The sequence below is a fragment of the Pezoporus wallicus genome, unplaced genomic scaffold, assembly GCF_028554395.1.
Source record: "Pezoporus wallicus isolate ANWC-B61680 ecotype Strahan unplaced genomic scaffold, APGP_CSIRO_Pwel_v1 contig_2144, whole genome shotgun sequence".
Classification (NCBI taxonomy): domain Eukaryota; kingdom Metazoa; phylum Chordata; class Aves; order Psittaciformes; family Psittacidae; genus Pezoporus; species Pezoporus wallicus.
The window spans coordinates 600,023-615,852 of NW_026640952.1; the positions used below are offsets into that span (position 1 = coordinate 600,023).

General features: G+C 37.9%; 1 protein-coding gene across 1 annotated transcript in view; it reads left to right on the forward strand.

Annotated features, from left to right (window-relative positions):
- SIPA1L1 (signal induced proliferation associated 1 like 1) overlaps positions 1 to 15,830 on the forward strand; it is a 203,727-nt gene that overhangs the window by 161,350 nt on the left and 26,547 nt on the right. Inside the window, exons 8-12 of the mRNA XM_057421358.1 lie at positions 3,459 to 3,562; positions 4,729 to 4,886; positions 7,752 to 8,328; positions 9,443 to 9,717; positions 14,176 to 14,448. Coding sequence (XP_057277341.1) covers positions 3,459 to 3,562; positions 4,729 to 4,886; positions 7,752 to 8,328; positions 9,443 to 9,717; positions 14,176 to 14,448 — 1,387 coding nt within the window. The remainder of the gene's footprint in view (positions 1 to 3,458; positions 3,563 to 4,728; positions 4,887 to 7,751; positions 8,329 to 9,442; positions 9,718 to 14,175; positions 14,449 to 15,830) is intronic.

Sequence of the window (15,830 nt, forward strand, 5' to 3'; positions counted from 1 at the left end):
GGGTCTAAGAAATTCACTGGGAGGAAGACGTATAGCCAAAGGAGGTCAGAAGGCCCTTGACTGCTTAAGAAACTTAAATGGGGGTGTGTGGAAGTCCATCTGCATTTCTTTGTTTATGTTGTACATATACTTTTGTATGATACAAAATAAAGGGTAGCGTCTAAAAATGGCTTGGAAATTACATAAGTTGAATGTGAGTGCTTGGTGTAATCCTCATATATAACAGAAATGAGAACTGCTTTGACAGGCCAATAACTAGGAGAAACTAGAAATAAAGCAGGACTTTTTAACAGCAGAGATAAATGGGGAACATTAAGCTCTGAAACGTCTTGGGTCTGAGCCTTTAATTGTGAGCACTGCTCCAGTTTGTAGCAATGGCTGTTCCTTCTCCTGCCTCATCAGTATCTTTTATTATTTGTTTTCCTGCAGTTCCTTGCAAGTTCTTCGAAACAATAGGTTAGATTTCCTACTTGTACTCTTTTTTACACAGTTTTCTAGTGCAAAGGTTTTAAGACCTGCTGTAGAAGCAGGCTGATAACGCCCTGTGGCTTCAGTGAAGTGAATATCAACCATATGCTGCTGGTGTCAGTCACAGTCCTGAGCACTGCTGGTTTTGGAAAAAACACTTAAACAGGAAACTGTTAAGACAGTCCTTGTGAAGATAACTGCAAAACATTGGAAAGACAGGAGAATAAGGTGGATTTTTAAAACTGAATAATGGTGGAAGGAAAAGATCAGCTAAGTAACCAAATCCAGCAATGGGACGAGACTGTGAAGGCAGCATCAATAGGTATGCCATAAACTGAGAGCAGGAGGGGATGTCTTCAGTATAAAAAGGTGCTAATGAATTTCTAGATCCTTTGGGCCTCTGTTAAATGCAAGGAGATCAAAGTATATTGCAGTGCTGGCTTCCACTTCTGACCTTGAAATAACGGATATTATGCCAGCGTGCAGTCTTGGATATTACTGCAATGGCAGTGATTTGACATAATGCTAGACCTGTAATTACTGTGATATACATCAGAAGTATTCTAGATTTGTAAGGAAGAAGAAATCTGAATTATGAGAAAGATGCACAGTCTCTAGTGGATATAGACTTCTGTAGCTGGATTTGAATAACAGGGATTTAAGCTGTGAAGTACTTGGATATAAGAAGGAAATTCTTTCCTGTTAGGGTGGTGAGGCACTGGAATGGGTTCCCCGGGGAGGTTGTGAATGCTCCATCCCTGGCAGTGTTCAAGGCCAGGTTGGATGAGGCCTTGGGTGATACGATTTAGCGTAAGGTGTCCCTGCCCATGGCAGGGGGGTTGGAACTGGATGATCTTAAGGTCCTTTCCAACCCTAACAATTCTATGATTCTATGAATCATTAAATCATTTTCATTGTAGCATTATTGCTTAGTTTGCAGAACCAGTGCTGTTCTGAGAACCCTCTTCTGCCTGAAACTGAAGTCCATCCAGGAACATTGAAAGCTTGTCTTAAATGCATAGGTGGTGTACCATATATATTGTCAGATTTGCTTTATTATTTTCTTCTTCACCTCAACCCCTTTTGGGCCCCTTCCTCATCTCTCTTACCCACTTCCCTTTCTTTTCACACCAGCTGCCTCAACCCAGTTCTTTGTTATATTTTTTGAGTGCTCTAATTATGAAAGGCAATGCACAAGTCAGCATATTTGCAGTTGGGCAAAAGCCAGTAAGGTCTTATGCTGATGTTTAGGTGACTTTCAGGTGCATCTGTCTCCTTCAGTGTGCACTGTAGTGTTCAGGCAGAGGATAGAGGCTGCTGTGAACTGAGTGTAAAATGAAATTGCTCCCTTTCAGCTGTCCCTTTGCTGTAATTGGCATTAAAAAGAAGATATTTAGCAGTTAGCTAGATTTTCATAATGGCAACTTTGAGTTGGGGCAAAGGGATCCCAATCTTATTGAAACATGAACTATGTGGGGTTTTTGGTTGGTTGTTTTTTGTTTTGTTTTGTTTTTTCAAATAAGATTCCAGGATCCACCCCCCCTTTTTTCTCTATAGATAATTTGGAGTTGCAAAATTTCTGTGCAGGTAGAATCTAGAAGACCCTCCATTTTATTGAGGATGTTGTGGCTTTTCACTTACAGCAAAATTACTCCTGTTTTATTTGACAGAAAAGTGAAACTTCTTGCTAAAGCTTATACCCAAAATCTGGGTAAATAAACTGTATATTTATTTTACTGTAAATGCCTCAGCATTCTAAGAGCTATTATCACCATAGTAACATGATCTCTCTGCTAATAAAAAATGCCAAGGTGTAGTATTTAACAGCTTTTAAAAATACTTTGCTATAAATAGCTGAGATTATATAATATAGTAGCATGTTTCTATAATTTCAAATAACCAGGGTGCTTTTTCCATATATAAATCTAGTTATTTTTAAAAATTGTTTGAAAACGGGCTTTTTGCACAGTGGACAGAAGTTAAATATAATGGAACACGTTCACTGTTTCAGCTTTAAATGTGTTACTACTTAAATTCATGGAACATTTTTCAAGGTCTTATTTTTGAGAAAAGAAAAAGTAAAAACAGAAGTTCCCAATTTGTCTGTAATAAAGTGTTGCCTAAAACCAACACTTTGTAAACTCTAATAATATCGCCTCTTCTTTTTTTCTTTCTAAACTTCATAATCCCAGTTTTTATCACCTTTTCTCCACATGGAAGTTTCTTTATCCACATATAATTGGTTTTTGTGGCCTTTTTCTGGATCCCTTCTCTTTCTTCTGTATCTTTTAAAACAGGGTGGCTAGAACCAAAACAGGTGAGACTACCTTTGATTAATATACCAGCATCATAATGTCTTCTTGTGGGCTTTTTCCATCATCAGCTGTATTGTCAGCATGCTAGCGTCCTGTTTGGGTTTTTGACTGTTTCTATCCACAAAGCACCTGTTTTAGTGAAAGTTTTCTCTGACTTCATTACAGTTCATTTAGAGTCCTGATACTTCAGTTTAAAAGAACCCATTCTTTTCTTTCATATATTGTGGGTTATATGTCCATTGATATTTAATTATGCATGAGATTGCGGTATTCATTTGCAGTATCTACCTTTCCTTCTGAAGCCCTTTTCACATTCCTTACAGTTCAGTTTTGTTCTGGTTAGCCTGAGATAGTGGGTGGTGTCTGAAAATTATTTCAGACTTTGTTACCACTTTTCATTCTTAAATAGGCTGTTTTAAAATGTTTTCTGGTCAATTCCTATTCCTAACAAGTTCTTAATTGGGAAAAGTATACAAAATGATACTTGCCATCTATATGTGTCATTTTCTTTGGCAGGTGAATAAACTCTGGCTAAGTTTTTACTTGCTGACGTTTCAGCTGCGATCAAGGAAGTAATAATTCTTGCCTTGCCTGATGATTTTCTTTGAAAATAAGGAAACTTTGTTCTTAAACATTTTAAAATAATGTTTTTATTCTTTTTTTCTTTAACTGCAGCTGATTCAACAGGTACTCACTCTCTATATACAACATACAAGGACTATGAAATCATGTTCCACGTTTCAACTATGTTGCCATATACTCCAAACAACAAGCAACAGGTAAAATAGACCATGCCTAATTAAAATTAACTTTTCTTTCATCTCAGAGTAGCTGAGCTATTGAACACTATTGACAACTTCCGTTTATTACTAGCAAAGAAAACCCTCAAAGAATCAAAAGTATCAAAACTTGCCATCTCTGTGTTGGGAAGATGAGCAAAGCAGATTGTTGTAGGTACATCATTGGTAGATTTTTCTCCAAGACTGTTTTCTATTTAATTACGCATTATTTACTGAAACTTGTACGTAAATATACAATAATGTCAGTAGCACATCTCTGTTAGATAGAGTTCATGCCTTATGTCAAAAGGAACATCGTGTACTTGACGTGATTTTTAACCTTCCTTAGCAAAACACATTGAACTTTAAGGATTGCATTTAGGAGCTTTAACATGCACAGAATCAGTTTGTCCAGCACATTACACAGGAAAGCATGAGACAAAATACCTTTTTTTTAATATTTTTCTATTATAGTGAAGAGACACATAGGCTAACCTGCTTTGGCACTCTGAAGTACCTGATCTTGTTAAATACTAGTCCATCTTGTTGCGTATGAGATGCATGCATTTTATGCTAGAATCAATATTATTTTGTGTTTCTGCAAGTAAAATAGAAATATCCTTTGACAATAAAAGGTAACACAGCATACTTTCCAGCTTTCTTTTGTACAGTAAATGTTTCTTTCATCTACTTTCTCTTCCCCTATAGTCTTGGATTTACTGAAATAGTCCTGTCAGAAAATTATTATAACGTGTCTTAAGATTAGTGACCACTATTTTCAACTTGAAATAGAACCTGCTTCTGGCTTGTAGAAATACGTAAAGTGGGGAATGTCTTCCACCTTCCATGTATCACTGATTTACACTGATTCTAGCAGGTTTTATTGTTGTTTTTCCTTTTTGCTTAGCTTTAAAATTTCCAAAACAATCTTACTGAATATTACATGTAGGAATTAAATTGTTACGAAAATGCCCATGTCATTATTTTTTTTTTACTGAAATTTATTAGGTTAATAACTAAAATTCTGGTACTTGTCATATCCTCAACTGTTTCATGTTTCAGCTTTCATTTGGAATAAAAAACCCATTATCTATAATAATGAGACATAAATAATTGGAAATTGTGAAACGGCTGCGTTTTAACATATGCATCTTTTTTTGTTAAAGCTTCTAAGAAAACGACATATTGGAAATGATATTGTGACAATAGTTTTCCAGGAGCCTGGAGCACAACCATTCAGCCCAAAGAACATTCGATCTCACTTCCAGCATGTCTTTGTCATTGTAAGAGTGCACGGTCCCTGTACTGACAGCGTTTGTTACAGGTAGCTATTGCTAGTTTCAATGAAAACATGGAATTTGAGTGCGAAGGGAGGTGTCAGTCCTCTTTTAAATTCTCAGCAGAGAAACTTAATGAAAGGTAGGGGTCAAGGGATTGGATTGTTGTTCGTGTGAATTTAGAACACTTTCTAAAAGGAAATAGATGCTTTTAGCATATAAGTATACACACACTATGTGTGTATATATGTATGTATGTATGCATATATAAAAAATTTGTGAATTATTTTCAAATTTGTTCTCACTTCCTTTTTATCTTCTTCATTAAGAATGTGCTAGAAGAGTATTTCTGTACTGATTCTTATGAATTCACTTTTTGTTCTGATAATTTATGCAGGAGTTTACATTCTGTTTTTTGAAATTAAGACAGTGAAAAAGTACGACTAACCTTTCAGAACAAAGCTAAGCTCTCTGAAATGTTTTGTCTGAGCTTCTTCATTTCTTACTTCAGTCTGACAAAGAAATTCCAGAGCATTATACAGAAAAAAAAAAGGCACTTAGTGTGACCTTAAACTTAGTATTATTAAAATAGAAAATGCTAATTGCTAGTAACATATAATAAAGGACTGCATGAAGTAGCCTTAGAATTAACTAGTCTTTACTGAAATACAAATGTTCACCTAAGCGTATCATTCAGTCAGCTGCTTATTTAGAGGAAGAGGTAAGACTGCAGTATCTGAGATGGTCTACTCATTCTTTTAAAGTAGTTATAGTAAGATTTAAAGGCTTTTCACTCTCCATAAGCTTTTGGTAAAGCTCATACAGAACTTGTGGAACTGATGCTGATGTTTGTACATATATTAAACTCTGCTGGAGTAGGCACATTCATGTTGATACTCATTTTACGGCAGCTTATTGACAAATTTATCAGCTACATAATTTATGTGGGCATACCTTGTTCTTAAAATTTTAGACATATGTTTCAGTTTTTTTTTCTTTTTTTGTCCTCTTAGTGCAGAGACTTGATTTAAATTTGTAGAACTCCATTATGAAAAGTTTTTCTAGGAAACTTTTCAAACTAAGTTTGACCTCTTTTTTAACTGAATTATTTGGAACAGTTTCATAGATTCATAATTCTAGACAAAACAGGAAGCCTTGTTGCAAAAAAAATGTACTGGTTTTTATATTAAAAACTACATAAAAAGAATAAAATCAAGCACTTTCTTGGCCAGTGATTCTTCCTCCCAACTAAGATAAACAATATTTCAAAGGTCTGGCTTCTCTGTCAGCATTGTTCACGTTTCAAAACTTCACTAGCAGTTGTTATAAATTAAATTCTTACCGCCGTGATCATGATAATGAAAACCTAATTAAACAAAATGTCACTGGTAGTTTTTCATTACATTCAGTAATTTTGCTTTAATGCGTAGGCTTCTGTCTCTTAATAGCACTTCCTTTATGACTACTGAAGATGATCAAGAGTCAGATCATGGCTATGCATCATGAGCACCCCCCGTTGTGTACTTTTAGATACATTAGCATACATTTGAAGGAAATATGACATCTTTGAATATCAGTTGCCAGAAAACATAATTAAAAATAAAAAACAAACAACAAATCCAAAGCAAGTAAAACACTCTGCCACCTGCCACCCAGGCGATATGGTTAAAAATTGGGTGACTTAATTTTTATTTTTGGTGTTCCTGTGTGTTTCCTCCAATCTTCACTAGTATTTCTGCAGTTAGCAGTTTGGGAAGGTGTAAAAGGGGGGAGAATTATGATTAAGGATTCAGATAAGTTAGAACAAAGTTAAAAATAATACCAGTCTTCCAAATAAAACACCGCATACATTACTAGTGTTCAAGTCCTCTTCCATTTTTCTTTATAAAACTCCATTGCCATGATATTTTGGCCAGATTTTGGCTATGTTTTTTCAGATGCAGTTACAGATATGTGGTAAATCATATCTGAACTGTTGGAGCATTTGTTGTCACAAAACTGGGGAACTACAGTGTCTTCTTGGGACAGACTGACAGACTGATTGATACTGGACTCTGATGGCAAATCTTGAGTGATGCGGAATCTTCAGTGTTACCAAACAACTCTCATCCATTCTGTATCAAGGGAATTGACCAGGGAGAGTAGCTAAGTTTGTCAGCATTGCCTGAGGCAGTCTGTTTGTCAGTCCATCACTTCTTATGGAAAGTAAAAGGAAGAGTTGAAAAAGAAAGCCTCTATTTCTAATATACGTCTCCAAACTCGTAAGAAATTTCTTAGTTGTAGTATTTCTTGATTCTGCTTCTATCACTTGCCTGCAATATTAGTTGGTGTAGTTTTCAGTCAGAAATTTAAAACATATTTAGTAGTGTGATGTATATATGCTTTCAGTTGGCAAGACAGTTCTCACAGTGAAACTGGCCTTGTGAGATTGTGTTGTCTCTATCTTTTTAATGTGTCTATTTTATCTATATTTCTGCTATTGGTCACAGACTTCACATTGCTTCCAGATGAGCCTTTCAACTTTAGGTAGCGAAGTTTTATAAGCTAGCCTTTGTAATAGTGCTAGAATTTTTCTGTTTCTAGTAAAAACAAACAAAATTCTGAACTCTCATACTTGAATGATTATCAAAAAAAACCCCACAATTTTGGACTTGAAGCTTTTTTTTAGCTGTGGTATTGAGAATGACTCAAAAATACCTAGATGCAAAAATAAGTGGCCTTCTGTTTATACAGTAAAGAGGGTGGACATCCTCTCCATACTGGCAGCATTAAAATGTAAATATCACATATTGCTGAGAAAAGAAAAATTCAGAGTTTAAGGAAAAAAGGAAATGTATTTTCTGTATTCAGAACCTGCTGAATTTGCATACAGTGAAAGTCTCTGCTTCTTCCTTGTTATTTTTTTCTTTTAGTGTTGCTGTGACAAGATCCAGAGATGTACCATCCTTTGGTCCACCTATTCCGAAAGGTGTCACTTTTCCTAAATCAAATGTGTTCAGGGACTTCTTACTAGCCAAAGTCATTAATGCAGAAAATGCTGCTCATAAATCAGAGAAGTTTCGTGCGATGGCCACCAGGACCCGTCAAGAGTACTTGAAAGACTTGGCAGAGAAGAATGTCACAAACACACCTATTGACCCTTCTGGCAAGTTCCCCTTCATCTCGCTTGCTTCAAAAAAGAAAGAAAAGTCCAAGCCTTACCCAGGAGCAGAGATCTATAGTTCTGGTGCTATTGTATGGAGTGTCCATGCAAAAGACTACAGCAAGGGTATGGAAATAGACTGTCTCCTAGGCATCTCTAATGAGTTTGTAGTCCTCATTGAACAGGACACGAAAAGCGTGGTGTTCAACTGCTCCTGTCGAGATGTGATAGGGTGGACTTCAACGGACACAAACATCAAAATATTCTATGAGAGGGGCGAATGTGTTTCTTTGGAGAGCTTAATCAGCAACATTGATGATATCAAAGAGATCGTCAAAAGGCTGGAGGTTAGAATGTGTTCTCTTGTTTGGTTCCAGTTCTTTGCTTTCTTCTCTCACCTCACTGCCAGGAAAGGCTTCAACTTAAGTAATGCTTGGGTTCCCTGAAATTGTTCTGTTTATCATGAAATCTGTAAGGGCTTTCCTGCTTTTATTTCTCAAAATGCAATTATTGCTTCTTCTTCTTCTATCAGATATCAGCCAACCTCAGCTGGTTGTTATGTGTGTCTCAAAAATGATTCCATATAAAAAAAAAAACAACAAAACTGAGGGCCTTCAATTGCATAAATTGCTCCCGCACAGTAAACACAGAAGCGTCACTTTATTTCTTTTCCTTGTTTACCTCCCCTTTCACTTTTATAGGCATGTTGTATCTTGTTTCAAATGAAGCTGTTATATCTTTGAGACTGACTTATATTTGCAGCAGAGTGCAGTCCCAATCCCTATTGCAACATTCAGATATTCTCTGAATGCATGTGATAAACTAAAAATGTAGTGAATCATGGTATCTCTTTATAAAATAATCTGTCTATGCTTATTTTTATCCAGTTCAGTTATAAAAGAATGTGTTATGTTTCACTGTCTTTCCTAAAATTTCACAACTGTATTTGTATAATGACCAAAAAAAAAAGAGAAAGCCAGGACTAATTAAATTCCTCTTGGCAGTATTCATGATCATGAGTGCATAGAAGAGTTGGCATAGACCTCAGTATGCTTAGTAGCTGCCAGCACATTCTAGTTGAAGGTAATGTTGCAGTTCTAGCTGAAACAGCTAGAAATGTAAAATGGTTGTTTGGTTACTAAAGCATAAAAGATAGAGATGCTTGTGTAGCTTCGTGTGTTTTTTCCATTGTGTGCTGCCATGTATCTTCTAAGCTTCTTGTGGTTTCAGCAAAAGTTTCCAGGCAGAACTTGGGTAATCAAACTCTAATGAAAATACTAGTTTGAGTGACAAGACCTATTTCAGCTGTTACGTACCCAAGACTATGCTATATATTCCTTAATCGTGTCCCCCACATTGTCTTGGGGAGCTGGTTGATTGAACAGAAATGGAGGCTTTAAACCTTTACTAGAGCTGAAGATCTCTCAATGCATTAAATTCTGTCTTCATTTCAATTTATAGCTTGTGACTAAGGGCTGTGAAACAGTGGAGATGACTCTGCGTAGGAATGGCCTGGGTCAGCTTGGTTTCCATGTAAACTATGAAGGCATTGTGGCAGATGTTGAGCCCTATGGCTACGCGTGGCAGGCAGGACTGCGGCAAGGCAGTCGACTGGTGGAAATTTGCAAGGTGGCTGTAGCCACTCTGAGCCACGAGCAAATGATCGATCTTCTCAGAACATCAGTCACAGTGAAGGTCGTCATCGTCCCCCCGTATGAGGACTGCACACCACGCAGGTATTGTGTAGTAGCTGCATGTGGTCTGAAGTTACATCTCGATTTGTGGGGTCAGGGAAGGGGGTGGTAGAGACAAACACCACAGAACCCAAAGCAGGCTTCAGAACTCATGGTGTAATTTTAATATAGCATCCAGTTTTGTAAGGTGAAGGAGAAGGACAGGAAAAACTGCCCATATTCAGACTCCGTGCTCCATAGAATATGAATACTGAATATTACAACTTAATAAAATGTGCAAGGAACCTCGTGTATCCTTTAAATTCCATGAAATTTAACACATGGAAATCAACCTTTTGTTGACAGTTGTGTGTTTATGATGCATCAAAATTAATTGTACATTTCCCTCCTTGATTTCCCTTTTGTTGGTAGTTTGCAGTGTCTGCAGATGTAATTCTTGAAAGCTATGAATAGATTTATGTTCTAGTTTCACAAATAAGTAAGGCTGTAGATGGTAAGAGTTTATCAAAGGTATGGATCTGCCCAGAGAAATCACTGCAAATTGTAGTTCTTCTTTAGAAGCAGATCTTGCTGCATCTCTTTCAGTTCCCATCTGTGTTAAGCCTGAAGCTTGTGTCAATTGTATTACTGCTTTTATAGCTTTAAAATGTTGCCTAATGGGAAATAAGCAGCAATAGTGCTTTTTTTTTTTTTTTTTCCGACATTGGACATCAAGTCACTCCATTTTATTTTTTTTCTTGAACTCACACTAAAGCTTTTCACAACTTTTACTGCTCCCATCTGAGCTCTCTGCAGTTGTTTGTAGCAATCAGCCACATCACTGAATCTGATTCCCGTGTTCCTGGCATCCTATATTAATATCTTTCAAATGCTATATGATTAAAATGGGATGATCTTTAATAGACTAAATTTGCCTACGGGCTAGCTCAAGGTTTATGCTTGGTTTGCCAAGAAGAAGCAAGTACAGTTATCCAAGTTCAGTGTGTTCCTTGCAGTGAGAGACTGAGAGAGCATTTTGCACTCCGTATTCTAATCAGGCAGTGTCTTTGTAGGGGTAGATGCTAAATCTTTATGTGCTTAAGGTTGAGCTGAATTTAAATGCATATTTATTACATTACTATGAAATTGTGTCTCCAAGCAAAGACCTTGTGCTTGCATAAGAGAAGAATCCATGTTTGCTTTTACTGTGAGCCATATTAACTCCATTTGCAACTGGTAGCAAAGTGTGAGGGAGAGAAATGGTTTATTTGTCCTTTAGTTGTCAGTGGAAAATTGAATACATGTCAGGGATTAAATGAGCAGTGGCATAAGGTCACCTATGAGGTATTTGGAAAGCTTTTGTACAGTATTTAGCAGCCCAAGCAAATGGAAAGTTCAGCTGCAATCACAGCAAAAGGATTAGAGCAGAAAAATATATGTGGAAAGCACAGCTCCTATTATTCCTGAACTAAATTAAGTACAGCCAAAAGCAGGCTTAGCTTTAGTGGATCCAAATGGCAGTAAGAGAAATTACTGCACTTTTTGAAATACTGTACTCAGCATCAGTGAGTTTTGTCTTGTAGTGACAAGTGATCAAATGTTCATGGTTGGTTATTGCCTAGTTATAAAATTTCAGAAAGCAACTCCTGGTCCTGTTTGCTGTATCCAAAATCATTAAGGTTTAGGAACTGTGTCTTGATTTTGTAGCTATTCTACATATGTTACTAGGGATTCTACTAAAGTCTTTGCACAGAGCAATTTCTCCTTTGGCAGTTTTCCAAAATTGGAGTCCTTTCGTTGTGTCCTCTGGAGATCATTTAGTATTTCTACTACAGTAACTTCTACAGACTGTAACTAAAATGAAAATCAGTTCTGCTTGGTATAGTACATTCAGGTAAGAAGCAGTCGCTATCCTAGTAAATTGGTTGGCAAAGAAATGATTGGCATGAAGTTAGAGGAAGAGCAGGGGTGCAGTTAAATAAGATGTCTTGCCAGCAGGCACTGTACAAGGTCAGTAGCAGGTACAAAATTATATCCAAATACTCTGATTCATAATCTAATGCCCTACAGAGGCATGCCTTGTTATGGTTATATCTCTCTACATGACCATTTTAATATTGCTACTGAAGTCATTTAGTGGACTTATTGCTGACCTTGAAGTTAGTGGTACGGCAGCAAGAGGATGTTGTGTATTCTTGCTTCTCAAACTGTAATTATGTCTGGAAAAGAAAAAAAGAAACGCAGACTTACTAGAGCATGTAATCCATAGGGAAATAATAGCAGACACACAAAATCTGAAGAGAAAAAATAAGGGAATAAAGATTTTAGTTGGGTTGTGAGTGGACTTTAAAAAGAAATCTCCCATTCATCCCCATCTGCTGTGCAGTGGTTGACATCACAGAGTGGCCTGAGAGCACACAAGAATTCCCTTTCAGATGAAGCTGAACTATGTGTGCTTCAGAAGCACACCACACCTCATGCTTTCTGACTGTAATTTGATTTGCATGTCAAGGCTAGAGGGTAGGCCAAAGTAAAACCACAAAATGTGAATATTGTGGACAGTAAGACCTCAGAACCAACTGTTACACTTTGCCTACTTCTGTTAAACTCTGCAACTTGCTAATGTCAGCGTAGACAAGTTACCTGTTTTGTTTTGTATTTTAGCTGGGAAGAGATAAGTGATATTTGTCAAAATTAATGGTATGATCACTTAGAGGGTGGTTTAGAAGTAGAAAATGTTGCACTGATTATTTTTTTCCTTCCCATTAGATAACGATGTGCAGATAAAGTAATCACAATAAGAAATTAACTTAAATAGAGGTATATGCATTTGTCAAGAGAAATACCAAAATTATCCTCACTAAAGATGAAGGTCACATATATTTTCCAAATCTTTCGTTTTAAATGCATACAGAAGTTTGCCCTGTATCTTGTGTGGACAGCATTAGTTAATGACCTGTTTTATTTCCTGTTCCTGTACCTCCTCAGGAAGCAATGACCATCTTTGGGGTTTGGAATTTCCAGTTATTAGCAACCTTCACCTCAGTCTTTAATAGTATGACATTGTTCTTCAGGTATCCGGCCCTCTGAGCTGGAAGTTGAGGATGAGGAGCAGAATGAAGCCCCTGTAATCTAAGGGGAAATGGTCAGGGACCTGCTACACTACTAAATGCACACAAGTCTATGGGGGCAGATGGGGTCCACCCAGGGTACTGAGGGAGCTGGCAGAAGTGCTCACTGAATCATTCCTCAGCAGTCCTGGCTGACCAGGGAGGTGCCAACTGGCTGGGAGTTAGTAAATGTGACACCCATCTGCAGAAAAGGCCAGAGAGAGGATCCAGAGGACTACAGACTTGTCAGTCTGACCTCGCTGCTGGGGGTGGTTATGGAGCAGATCATCCTGAGTGCCATTGTGCAGCATGTACAGGATGACCAGGTCATCAGGGCCAGTCAGTGTGGGCTTATGAAAGGCTGGTCCTGGTTGACTGACCTAACCTTCTTCTGTGATAAGGTGAACAAATCGGCAAATCAGGGAAAAAGGTTGTGGATGGTGTCTACCTGGACTTGAGTAAAGCCTTTGATGGCATTTCCCACAGCATTGTTCTGGAGAAACTGGCTGCTCATGGCTCAGATGGATGTACTCTTTCCTAGGTAAAAAACTGGCTGCATGGCTAGGCCCAAAGTGTTGAGGTGAATGAAGTATATCCAGTTGTCAGCTGGTCATAAGTGGGTGTTCCCCAGGGTTCAGTATTGGGGCCAGTTCTGTTTAATATGTTTGTCAATGGTCTGGATGAGGGGATCGAGTGCACTCTCAGTAAATATGCAGACAAACGCTAAGTTAGGTGGGAGTGTTGATCTGCTTGAGGGTAGGAAGGTTCCACAGAAGGATCTGGACGGGCTGAATCAATGGGCCAAGGCCAGTTGTATGAAGTTCAACAAGGCTGAGTGCTAGGTCCTGCATTTGGGTCACAACCACCTCATGTAGTGTTACAGGCTTGGGGAAGAGTGGCTGGAAATTTGCCTGGTAGGAAAGGGATCTGGGGGTTTTGGTCAACAGCCAGCTGAATATGAGCCAGCAGTGTGCCCTGGTTGCCAAGAAAAGCAAGTGATAGGGTGAGAGGAAATGGCCTCAGGTTGTGCCAGGGCAGATTTAGACTGGATATTAGGAAAAATTTCCTAACCAAAAGAATTGTCCAGCATTAGAACAGGCTGCCCAGAGAAGCAGTTGAGTCCCCATCCCTAGCAGTGTTTAAAAGACATGTAGATGTGGCGCTTGGGGACATGGTTTAGTGTCAGACTTGGCAGTGATGGGTTGGACTCGATCTGACTCAATGTTATTCTTCAATCTAAACAATTCTATAGATCTGTGATTCTAAAATTTGTTAAATATATTTATAAAAACCAAAATCTTACATTTATTATTTCATAGAATTGGTTCAGCTTCTGTCTTTAGATTTCTGTCCTCGTGAGCAGGATATATTTTATTTTTTATAGCAGCATGTTAAATTTCTTCATTTCCAGGAGTTCTTCAGAAAACTACCGTATGCCAGTGATGGAATACAAAGTGAATGAAGGAATGTCATATGAATTCAAATTTCCCTTCAGGAATAATAATAAATGGCAGCGAAATGCAAGCAAAGGACAGGGACCTCACGTGGCTCAAGTACCATCCCAGATACAAAGTCCAGTAACATCTAGGATTGGGAAAGGAGAAGGGAAAATTCCACCTCCAGAACGAGCAGCCAACATCCCTCGAAGCATCTCTAGTGATGGGCGCCCCTTGGAGAGCAGGAGGTATGTGTCATCTTCACAAATGGCTCAAAATCTTGTCTGGAAAAGAGTACAATAGATTTGTCTGAGTTATCTGAATACTGCTTTTAATCTTCATTTTAATTAGTTATAAGGCAACGTGATTATGAGTGAAACATTAGGCTAGAGGAAATACCTATCCTGGCATGATTAACCACTAAATGTGTTACAGGATTGTCAGGCTATGCTTCCCTGTGTTGGATGGTATTGTAAAACTGCTGAATAGTTATTTAAGTTTCAAATGAGTTACCATCAGATTTTTAGATCTAAGTGTTCCTGAACTTCTGCATTTTGAAGAACTTCTCTATTTTGAAGAATTAGACCAAAATTTTAGGTTGTTTATAGGCTTGGTGGGATTGTCTGAAGTTCTCAAGGCAGAAATAGCATCTGCCAGGATGTTTAGCAAGAGAATTCTGACCAGCATAGAAAGCAAGTTTATCTGATTGAGGAGTTTTCAAACTTCTTAGGCTAGAGAAAGGATTGGGTTTACGTTTGCATTTTTCCAGGGTGGTCTGGGGTTTTTTGTTGTATTTGGGTTTTTTTTTTAAACAAGACAGTGATTATTATTGAAGTAAAAGTATTAGGCACATCCTGTCACAGCATTTTCATTCTTTCACAGGAGAAGGTGTATTTGATAACATTCAAATGAACTGTTATTATTTGAATTAACACAACAAATCTCAGAGTCTACATTTATTAAGAGAGGGAAACAAGCTTGTAGCTTGTATTTCTTATTTTGAACAATTCAAATTAAAAAAAGCTGTAGACAGATTCTGATCATGATTTGCATTGCTGAAAAATATAAAGCACTGGAAATAAAATGCATATTGGAGAAAATGTAAAGAAAAAGAATGTTCAAAGATGCTACAGCCAAGACCAAGAAAGTACCAAGGTGAAATTGAAACTTGTGTAGGAAACGTTGTTAAGAAATTCTAGTAGTTGGTAAGGACTTCATTTTCTTCCTTTTTCATTAGACACTGTTGTAATTCTTCGCTGAGACTGATTAGAAAGTGCCCCCCCCCCCCCCCCCCCCCCCCCCCCCCCCCCCCCCCCCCCCAGTTGGAGCTTTGTGTAAATTCAGTAGAAAGTTCCCATCAGTGTGAGTAGCAAAAGAGAATTTGCCACACTGAAAGCACTAATAATTTCACAGTCAGCCTGGTAAGATTGTGAAAAAGGTTGCAGAAGTCAGGGAGACACTGGACTCGGCTCTCTAATGGCATGTTTGTTCCAACACAATTACACGGCTTCAGGCTGTATCTGTCTGTTACAGCTGCAGACAGGCCAATGCTGAATTTGAAGGAATAGGAGTTTGGATTGTTGGTTTTTTTTCCTGCTCTCTCCAGTGCTGTAGAATCTCACTCTGTAGT